Source organism: Mchenga conophoros, linkage group LG22, assembly GCF_057382185.1.
Source record: "Mchenga conophoros isolate Kocher_MC1m ecotype Shallow Benthic linkage group LG22, M_conophoros_male_GT1.1, whole genome shotgun sequence".
Lineage (NCBI taxonomy): Eukaryota > Metazoa > Chordata > Actinopteri > Cichliformes > Cichlidae > Mchenga > Mchenga conophoros.
The window spans coordinates 28,645,682-28,655,828 of NC_140546.1; the positions used below are offsets into that span (position 1 = coordinate 28,645,682).

A 10,147-nucleotide genomic window follows, 5' to 3' on the forward strand; every position below is an offset into this window, starting at 1 on the left:
ATGTAATGGACTATTTGCAATTGTGGCCGTTTATGTAATTTACACTGATCTATAGCTCTCTACACCTAGTCCCAGTCTAGAAGAAAAATTCAATAATTATCTCATATAGACAAAGTTTATGGTCTAGGACTCTACTTCATTTGTGTTGAGAGAAGGGTTAGGTTTGTTAATAGGATAAGAAGTCTAAATTGTACCCTACATGTTGCCCTTTAACAGCAGAGATAGGGTCCAGGCTCCACAACAGTAAACTGTAGTGGTAAGGAAGATGGGCAGGCATTACGTTGGATTCTCAAGCAATCAAAAGCTTCAGTATTTTTGTGTAAAAGGACAGGCATTTTTACTTCTGCCTACAATTGGAAAATGTCAACCTTAGCCAGGTCTACCACCATTTACACAGCAAAGAGCAAACATTTAAGCATCTTATATTTGTTAAAGTCTGAAAGGTTCATCAAAACGTGGCACACTAAACAAGTCATTTTGAAGACAGGCTAAAGCTTCATGTACTTTCATTGATTTAAGGCCTCAAAACATCCATCTACTCTCCTCCGCTTTTCCTTATCAGGGTGCCTATCCCTGCTACCATAAGGCGAGAGGCAGGTAAATCCTGGACAGGTCACCAGTGCCTGGGCTGGCCTCAATAGTTATCTTCTGGGTTTCATTGTGCATATATTGTACCCACTTCCCACAGCAGGTCAAACAACAGAGAAGAGGACAAAAATGTTTCAACAGCAAGAGTGCTTTGTTCCATTTTTATTTGTTTTAGTACAACAGTTCAAGTCAACTAGTCACTGTATCTATTGAGATGCCAAAGTGTGTATTGCTCTTCTGCATTCCATGTGTAGAACCCTAATCAGTAATGTTCAAGATGACATCCATCTCCATATCTGGCATGTTAATTCACAGCTATACAGCAAGAAGTCATGTGCTTTGAGGACAACCCCGTGTTTTTACAAAAGCAAAGAATCTGCAGCAGCACGAAACATGATTTGCAGGAGCAAACAAGCAGAATCTGGGTAGCAAAGCTGCACTAAACACTTGTATGTATAACAGCCGATGCCAAAAATCAAACCTTGTGCTACTTTGAGATTTATTTTTTTTTTAATTTAATTTTTCTTTTTTTTTTTAAATACACAGTAAGTGCCGAGAACAGGTGTGGTTCACAGGGACATTTTCAAAACGCACTATGAAATCTGTAGGAATAAAGACCTATGCATAGAAACATGCTTCCTCAAAAAGGGTATGTTACACACTGCTAATTTTCAAAAAGGGCAGAAGCTGCACTGACAAGCTACATAATCAGATGAATTAGACAAGAGGGGGAGGGCAGGATGATCCACATGTAAAACCAGCGCAAATACACTTAGCAGAAGAATTGATATCTTCACAAAGTGAAACTTGTATTTACTTCAAAAAGGTGGGCCGTGAACACAACAAAAATACTGACTGAACAAAAAAATCAATCAATCTTTGGATACGTAAAAAACCCTATACAATCCCCCGTTTGTAACCTTCAGTCTTCCGAAGTGCCTTCTTCCGAGTTGGGGTCTTTGGTCTCCTTGTTCTTTCGCACCTCTTCCAACTTCTTGTCCTGTTAAACAGTACAAGATTAACATCTTAATAGTACTACATCATGTCCATACAGTCAAAAGAAATTACTGACCTTCTCTTTGAATTTCTCATTCATCGCTGCCATAATTGCTGTGCGGTTCTCTTTGTTAGCCTCCATCTTCTGGTTGAGCTTCTCCTCTGCCATCTTGCTGAAGTTGTTGTTCTCCTCCATGGCTTTCTGTTGCACTTCTTTTTCATGCTCACGCTTCTCAGCTAAGTGCTTCAGAACCTCAGCTTCATGGTTCTGGGAAAGGATGGTTAAAAATACATAAGATGCTTGAAATAGCCCACCAGATTTTAATTATCCCAACCCATGCAAAATATGTCATCTTTTTACCTTGCGTCTCTCCTCTGCAGCGTCCAGCTTCCTCTGAATCTCCTCCAGTGAGACATCCTTCTTCTTGGGAGGAGACAGTGGAAAGTCACCCTTGGCATCAGGGGCAGGAGTAGCCAGGATGACCTCAAAAGCCTGACCAGAAGCCCGCTTGTCGAGCTCCTTAACCTGGATATCTGAACTCATCCAAGGAAAAAAATAAATTTAAAAAGATGTTTAAATACTTCAAGGTACAGTGAAAAAAATAATAATTAAGAAATAATATAGTGCATTAAAGTGTAAGACGTAGTTCACCTTCAGCGGATGCCATCTTTAGAGACTGCTTCAGGTCAATTTAACTAAAGGAGGGAAACATCAGAGAGTCATGTTAGCAGATGATTTTAAAATTACTGACGTCTAGTGGATGATTTACACCATTATCACAGAAATCATCCAAGATTAAAACCGGTCTCACTGGCGACGCCCTGTGGCAACACGCAAAACTGCAAGCAACCACCGCCCATCAATCCACACACACATAAAGAAAAAATAAGGGAAAAAAATGGTACTGGCATTCAGGGCGGTCATGTTGTACACGCACCATTGTTTATCTCCAGATATGAGGAAGCAGTGACATTCTGATTAAGCCACCAGCAATCGAGCCACTTCAGGAATGAGGAGGGCTTTTCAATAGCCTGCCCATCAGTGAGGGCTGTTAATGACACAAGTCACAGTTAGCTGAAACAAAAGGCTGTGATCGGGCTGGGTAACGGCAGGCAGTGGGGGAGTGCAGACAGGGCCTGGACTCGGCCTGTGCTAGAAGGCAAATATGCACCAAGAAAAATGAGAATAGTGAGCGATGAGTATATCTGGGAGGAAATGATCATCAGGGAGCACCTGTTCCTTGCACCATGTGTTGGAGCAGCGGGAGGGGAACACAGACACACATCTACACACGTAACACAACAGCCGACTGAACAGGCATCTTGTCTAATAAAATTGCAGGGGAAAAAATAAAAAAGTAATTCCTCTTAAATGTAAGAAACATCTGTCATTCCATTTAGTCAAGTCGTAATGATGAGTGAATGATGAACCATGACCAAATTCAGCTGGGCTTATTCAATGAAAAGACCCCTCCCCTAATAATTCAAAAAGGCTATCAGCTAGCTAAGTGTGGCGTTAGAAAGCAGCATGAAAAAAAAAAAAAAAAAAAAAAAAAACCACCTACTTGGACACAATCTAATCTGAGTGAGGTTTAATTTAAAAAGCCCACACCTTGGTATCCATTGTGACACCCACTGTTGCCATTTTATAGAACTTCTCACTGAATGAGCACAAATGTGCTATTCTGCCAATGACATTACCATAATTCATGTAAATTTCTTGTTTCTGTGAGGCTGCTGGTGTCATTAGCTCAAAGCTTTAGCAAGCACCCTCAAACAAAGGCGCTTTTGGCAGCACAGTGACGAGCAGCTGCAAACAAAGAGGAGCCGAAGGCAGGTCACTGCCACGAAAAAAAAAAAAGAAAAATCTCGAATAAAGATTTTCTCACAGGCGGCATAAATCGGTGAATAAGGAATTCGTAAATGTCTCTGCAGCCCACAAGTTTCACGAACATAAAAAAAAGAAGTCTTCGAAGTCCACCCTCATCGCTGTCGGTGCCAACTGTGCCAGTGTCGCCTACCATACAATAGGCTAACAACCCGCCAAGCAGCAGACAAAAAGAGCAACAACAATAGGCGTTTCTGTCTCATTTTGTCCCTGAAATGTTACAAAATGAATGCAAATGCCCACGAGGGCGAAAACATCCACAAAAAACCCCGCTTGTCACGTTAGTTTCTCACGTGCTGCCTTAACATAAGCGACAAACAACGAAAAACGTTGAAAGAAAATTGAACATACTGTCGAAAAATTACCAACTCCACTCAAGGATTAACCTCGTTTTGCCCTCATCTCCTCATAACGTTTAAAATTCAGACATATTCCTACTTACAGACGACAAAAATAAATCCTGTGGACTTTCTCGGTTATAGAGATGCTGTCAGTCACACCCACCTTCGACAACCTCCGGATGCTGTGCTCTGCTCTGCTCTCACAGAATTTACCGCGAGCCCTCTGCGCGAGCTTACCAAGCGCGCACATAAATGGACCAAAGCAAGTGCCGTCACGCCATTTGCTGGCCACTCATTGGCTTACCCCGCTCTCCTGGGTGCTTCTGGCGATTGTAGTTTTTTATGGCTGACAGTAGACATTGTGTTACAGTTATGTTATCGCTAAATATATAACAATTTAATGCACATTTTTGCTTCATTAAACTAACCATGTGAAGCAACAGTCCATAGTAGTGTACTCGAAACATATATAATACCAATATTTACAGGATCATTCCCCTAATAGTGATTTTCACCATGGCTCCACCCATTTATTTAAATACGATAGCCTGCTGAATGTAAATTAAAAGCCCGTTCCTCTCTCGCTCTCAAAATAAAATAATTTTTTTTTAAAAAGTTTGCTTTTCACCTAACAGAGTAATTCATGTCTAAAAGGGTTTTTTGTATTTGTTTTCAGTTTGTTTGCTTTTTTTTGAGGGGTGGGGGGTCAAATTGATTTTGGAAGCTAGTTGTGGTTTAACATACATTTGTGGGAAGTGCTAGTGTTTTTGTTTGGAAAACAAAACAAAAACATAAAATCAGGTATTCATTCAACCAAATATACACATTTTGATACATGTAATGTTTCTGGAAAACCTATATGGAGAAACACAGTTTGTACCAGCCCTGAAACATATATAGTAGAGATTTAGTTGTCTTTCTTCTTCTAGTCATTATTTGCTAACCCATTCAATACCCTGTGAATTTCAGTGTAATCTGAAATGCACTTCCTGAGAAATGTAACTACGCATCATGTCTATGCAGCCAGCAATAACTAATTGACTCACTGTGTACCACCATTCCCCCCTTACCAGTTTCCAGGTACTTATTCTGCAACCATTTTTCAAATTGATCAGAAGAGAACAGATCAACTTAAATAGAGACCGCCAACTAGTGTTTTGGCAGCATAACTGCACAACCACACAGACACACTATGCATGTGTACAAATACTGGCAACAGCAATGGCCACTTGCACATGCTACATCATAGGCTCTACATTTATCCACTACACAGGTCTATATTAAACGTAATTATGACCCTGCCCATACATATAAAAACAGTACATTTGAAAACAATTTTAAAAAACTAAATAAAAAGCCACCACTCCACTTGACTACTGTTTGTTAACTTTTAAATCACAATTTGGACTGTGAGAATAAACACCACCCTTGCCCCCTTCATTCATCAAATACCTGCAAACTAAAGACTTTATGTTAGCGCTCCATCTAACAATATCCACAGGTTACTAACACATGGTAGTAAATGTATGCTGGTATAAGCCTAGAAAACTACAGAACTCCATAACGTAGACGTCACAGATACCTGACATTTTTTTCATTCTTCTACTTTTTTAAAAAAAAAAAATGTAATTTAATATGACTAATATCATCGTTGGACCAGTTGTTATGATTCATCAGAACTTGGTGGGTTGTCCCCCGCTCTCTCTTTTCTTCACTGTCTTTCACACATTCTCAAGCTTAGGCGTGGGCTTGTCTCTGGTCTGTTCCTGAGGGCGGAGCTTCTTAGTGTGGCCCAGCCCTTCCTCCTTGTTGACTGCACTGAATCATCAGGCTACTAGTATATGGAGAACAGGTGGTGCTACAGTTCTCTGCCAGACTGGTGTTGTTGCTGTACATCTGAAAGCCCTGTTTGGAATTTGCTGGCACAATAATCTACTTACTTGCAGTATGATAACAACCCAAGCTGTTTTGTTTTTCCTCCTCATCAACACTCTTGTTCAGTTATCACATCAACCTGTTCTATTTTCTTAATGAACGGTCAATTAATTCTCATTCTCTCCTCTGGCAGACCTCCATTAAAAGCAGACCTTGTTGTGTCTGCTTTGTGGGTCCAGCCTCACACATCACACACAATGACAGAACACTCTGGTCATAATTTGGACCCCACTGGGTCAGCTGCAGTACAAGAAGCCCTGTCTAAGAAGGAAGAGCTTTTGAGTCAGGATGATCTGGTTCTACCTGAAAGAGTGCCACACAGAGTTAACATCAGAGGAGCATACAGAAGAAAGATAAGACATTAAGACCATCGACTATCCAAATCATAATACCTGCCTTTAAAGTATACACAGCACCACCATCTTTTCCAAACTAGGTCTCAAATCCATATGATCTGGTCCACATCTGAGAGTGATGAATGGAAAACTGCTTTTAACACTCTGGTTGGTTATTTTGCTCCAGCAGTTTGCCAAGCTCTGGCTAATATAATGTTCAGATATCTTCAACTTCTTTTTTCTTTTTCTTTTTTTTGTCTATTTGTATAACATATTAATCTTCTCAAATCACTTTCTCAACACCAGGAACATTCAAAAGATCCTCCTGAGACTCCTTGAAAAGGGATTTTATGTGAAAGCTCCATGGTTCCTTCATTAGCTTATTACATCTTGGAGAGTGGTCCAGTAAAGATGGAAAGCTGTTGTGGAATGACCACTCCCACCAGCAGCAATGAAATCCAGCATTTCTTTGGGTTTGCAAACTTTACTAAAGAATGAATAGAAATGGAAAGTGGAAGGAATACGTTGAGAACCTCCTTAATCCCACTGGCACGTCTTCTGTAGGGGAAGCAGAGTCTGGGGATGAGGGGGTCAACTTGTCAACTCGTCCGGGATGAGGTCACTGAGGCAGTTAAACAACTCCTTAGTGGTAAGGACCCTGGGTTGGAAGAGGTTTGCCCTGAGTTCCTGAAGGCTCTGGATGTTGTGGGGCTGTCTTGGTTGACATGCCTCTGCATTGTTATTTATTTTCCACTTCTCTCTAATTTTTATTATTTTTCTTTCTGAGGTGGAGTTGAGAGATTGGCTTGTCTCTGGTCCCCTCCTTAGGGCACAGCTACTCAGTGTGGGTTAACCATTCTTCAGTTGTTGGCAATTGAATCAACAGGGTACAGGTATAAGGACAGATGCTGCTATACTTCTTGGCCAGACCATTCTCATCTTTCACCTGAGAGCCTTATTGGAAGAAGAATCAATTAACTTGCAATCTGGTTTTGTTCTTCCTCATCGATACCTGGTCCTCCGAACATCTGCGACCCACACTCAGCCTGTCTGCCCGCTCACCTCCTGCAACCCGAGGATACCCACCTGCTGACTCAGTACTTATTTCATACTCTGCCTCTCTGCAAGTAAGATTCAATCTGATTCAATTAACTTACCAACCTGCTATATTCACTTCCTGGACAATAAATTCATTTTCATTCTCTCTGACAGAGTTTCTGTGACCCATCCATTGAAGCTGTTCTAATTCCCCCATCCACTCTCTTATCTAATCACTTTTCTACCATAAAATTAACTTAACTTAAGATGCTCCCTGTTAAGTCTGCCTTGTAAGTCCAGCCGTTCTTGCATTATGACACCAGTTCACCTACAGTCAAGGGTAATAATGCAGCTTCAGACAGCGAGCATCCATCCTACATAAGCTCTCATTCTGACCATCAATCCCTCTGATGAATGTTATCTTACACTTGATTCTGTAGATTTCTCTGAGGAACAAAAGGGCGTCGGTTGTCCTGTCCTGCTATGTTTGAACTGAAGAATCTTTTCAGACCAGTGTGTCAGAATTCAGTCTTTTCTGCTGATACATACTAGTGGGGTCAGCAAACACAGCCATTAAAAAGACTGTTTTAGCTGCTTGCTTATTTACAAGGGGTCGCCGTACTGAGTAGTTCTACGTGTTTAAACCCTTCATGCTTCTGTATTGTTGCCCCTAAACTGGGTTAAAATGGTCAATCACTTTTAATGCAATTAAATACCAATATGTTGTTTTCAGCAGTTAAAATGCCTCATGTGCTGCATATTTCCATCTAATTTATTTATTAGATCCAATCTAGTGATAAACAGTAGCTTTGAAGTCCTACCTCGGAATCTTTTTCTCTCATGTGGCACTGGTTTTTTTTTTTCAATAAAACCACTGTGAGGCATTATGTAAATTCCAGGAGCTACTGCTGAATTCGGCTTCTATCGACCACTCTCAGACTATTTGATTTTAAGCTATTTTTAGCTCTGTGTTATTCTGATGACAGCAGGAGCAGATCAGTGTTTTTTCAGTCACAGTGATGCTTTGCTGAAATATTTGTAACCACAGGGCCTACAGTTTAATCTATTTTTATTGCTGTCACGTGTATTCCATTTCATCTTCTGATTTGGGGCAGTGATTTAGGTTGGTTTTGAAGCTGCTTTCAGTGAAATGTATCAGCTAGAATTCAGCCTATATCCACATGAAATACTCTTTCCTCCACCGGGCTTCTGACCAGTGCCTAGTTATACTAATTGGATGGATAAACGCAGATCCAGTGTCACTAACAAATTAGTAGAATCACTAGCAGGCAGGATGGCTTCACTGAAGTAAAACAGAATTACTCATGAGTCCTCAGAAGTGGCTCAGTTCACAGTAGGTTAGGGAAAATAATTAAACAGAAGGCACATAAGACAAATGACTATCAAATTAAATGGGAAGAAACTTAACACTAACAAAACTGAAGATTTGACAAGCCAAGAAGGGATACTGGGAAGGCTTGAAATAAACTAAAACATTAAGATTCAAATATAACTTTAAACATCAGCAGAAATAAGAATGCAAATTAAGATGAACTAAAGAGGACAAAGAAATGGATGCAACCACAAACATAAAGAAAAACACTAACAGCTATAAACTAAGAATGCGAAATATCAAAACTTGGATTCTAGTCAATAACAGAGAATGCTAAATAATAAAGCAGATTTCAGAGTTCAAAAATCACAAAATCCAGAGTCCAAAACCACAGACCATGACAACAATTAGAGGAAAGGTGCCTTTGAGTACTATATCCACTGTTGGAGCATGATCTGTGCAAATGACAGCTGATGAAGCTGTGTGGGTGACTTTTAGAACTTCTTTAGAACTTTCCTGAAAAAACAAACAAATAAAGACACACACATGCATGCACATTATTATCATCACATAGATCTATCTTTGTCTTGATGCATGCTCAATCATCCGAGTCAGTAAAGGTGATTCTGTTCATCTGGACGTAGCATTTTCAGTGGGAGAAACATTTCGCCAGTCATCCAAGTGACTTCTTCAGTCATTGTGCAAATGTACTGTTTATAAGACTGGGGAAGCCTGCAGTCAGCTAACACTGAAGAAGTCACTTGGATGAGTGACGAAATGTTTCTCCCACTGAAAATGCTACGTCCAGATGAACAGAATCAACCTTTTGGGATTTAGGATCTTATGCTGTGAAAAGAGTTTGCCTCTTTCTGATTACTCTTTTTTTTTATGTTTATCACACTTCAGTGTTTCAGAATGTTAATATTAGACAAAGATAACCCAAGTAAAGCCAAAATGAAGTTTGATTTCCCTTCATATATGAAGAAAACCTTTCACAATTGGTCATGGACTGCTCATTTTTCCCAAGGGACTGGTAGTTGTAAGTTGTTGTCAGGTGGTTATTAGTCAGTCTGTGTGACAAAGGCTTTGTTTAAGTTAACTGTCTGCTGGCTTTAGTGTGAAAGTATTATCAGTCTCCTCATCATTTGAAAACTTAAGCTATGCCAACTGGCTTTTTTTCTCCAGATCCACAGTTACTAGGCTTATATTGGGGTGCAGAACAGTATTATAAATGAAATCTGATCAAATCAAATATTTCATTTTGCATGATATAAGAGAAAAGGGCCCAGGTTGTGCTTCTTCTACTGTTTCTTAAACAATGTCAGAGGTAGCAGTGAGAAATAGTCATGACAGCAATGTAAGCTGACACACAAACAGTTTGGTTTTGCACAGTCTGATGGCAGACTGAGCACCAAACTGATATCCGACTGAAAGACATGCACAGCAGACCTTTTCCACCACATGTGACAAAACCTCAAAGTGGAATGTTAGCTAGCATGTTAGATTCAAAAATCACAGCCCTGACCCTGCATGCTTTATATCAAACTATATTTTGAATCTGACTTTGCTGTTGGCTCTTTTGTTCTCATGATAGATGACAGTCAGTCTGTCGTAGTTTTCAGCTATCAATAGGATCAATAGGATCAATAGGATCAATAGGAGCCTTTAGTGTCCTCTGTATTCAATCCCAGTC

At 40.1% G+C, this 10,147-nt stretch overlaps 1 protein-coding gene across 2 annotated transcripts; it reads right to left on the reverse strand.

Annotated features, from left to right (window-relative positions):
- Positions 1-735: 735 nt before the first annotated feature.
- Positions 736-4,066, reverse strand: LOC146549661 (stathmin-like). Of its 2 annotated transcripts, none has more exons than XM_085262203.1 (5): positions 3,977-4,066; positions 2,237-2,280; positions 1,946-2,118; positions 1,661-1,852; positions 736-1,588 (listed from the first exon to the last, which is right to left on the reverse strand). In XM_085262203.1, exons 2-5 carry the CDS (start codon positions 2,250-2,252, stop codon positions 1,511-1,513), a joined length of 459 nt encoding a protein of 152 aa, XP_085118329.1. In that variant the 5' UTR covers positions 2,253-2,280; positions 3,977-4,066; the 3' UTR covers positions 736-1,510. The 2 variants fall into 2 exon arrangements, with proteins under 2 accessions (XP_085118329.1, XP_085118330.1); XM_085262204.1 differs by having other exon boundaries at positions 3,915-4,033.
- Between the last annotated feature and the right edge of the window lie 6,081 nt (positions 4,067-10,147).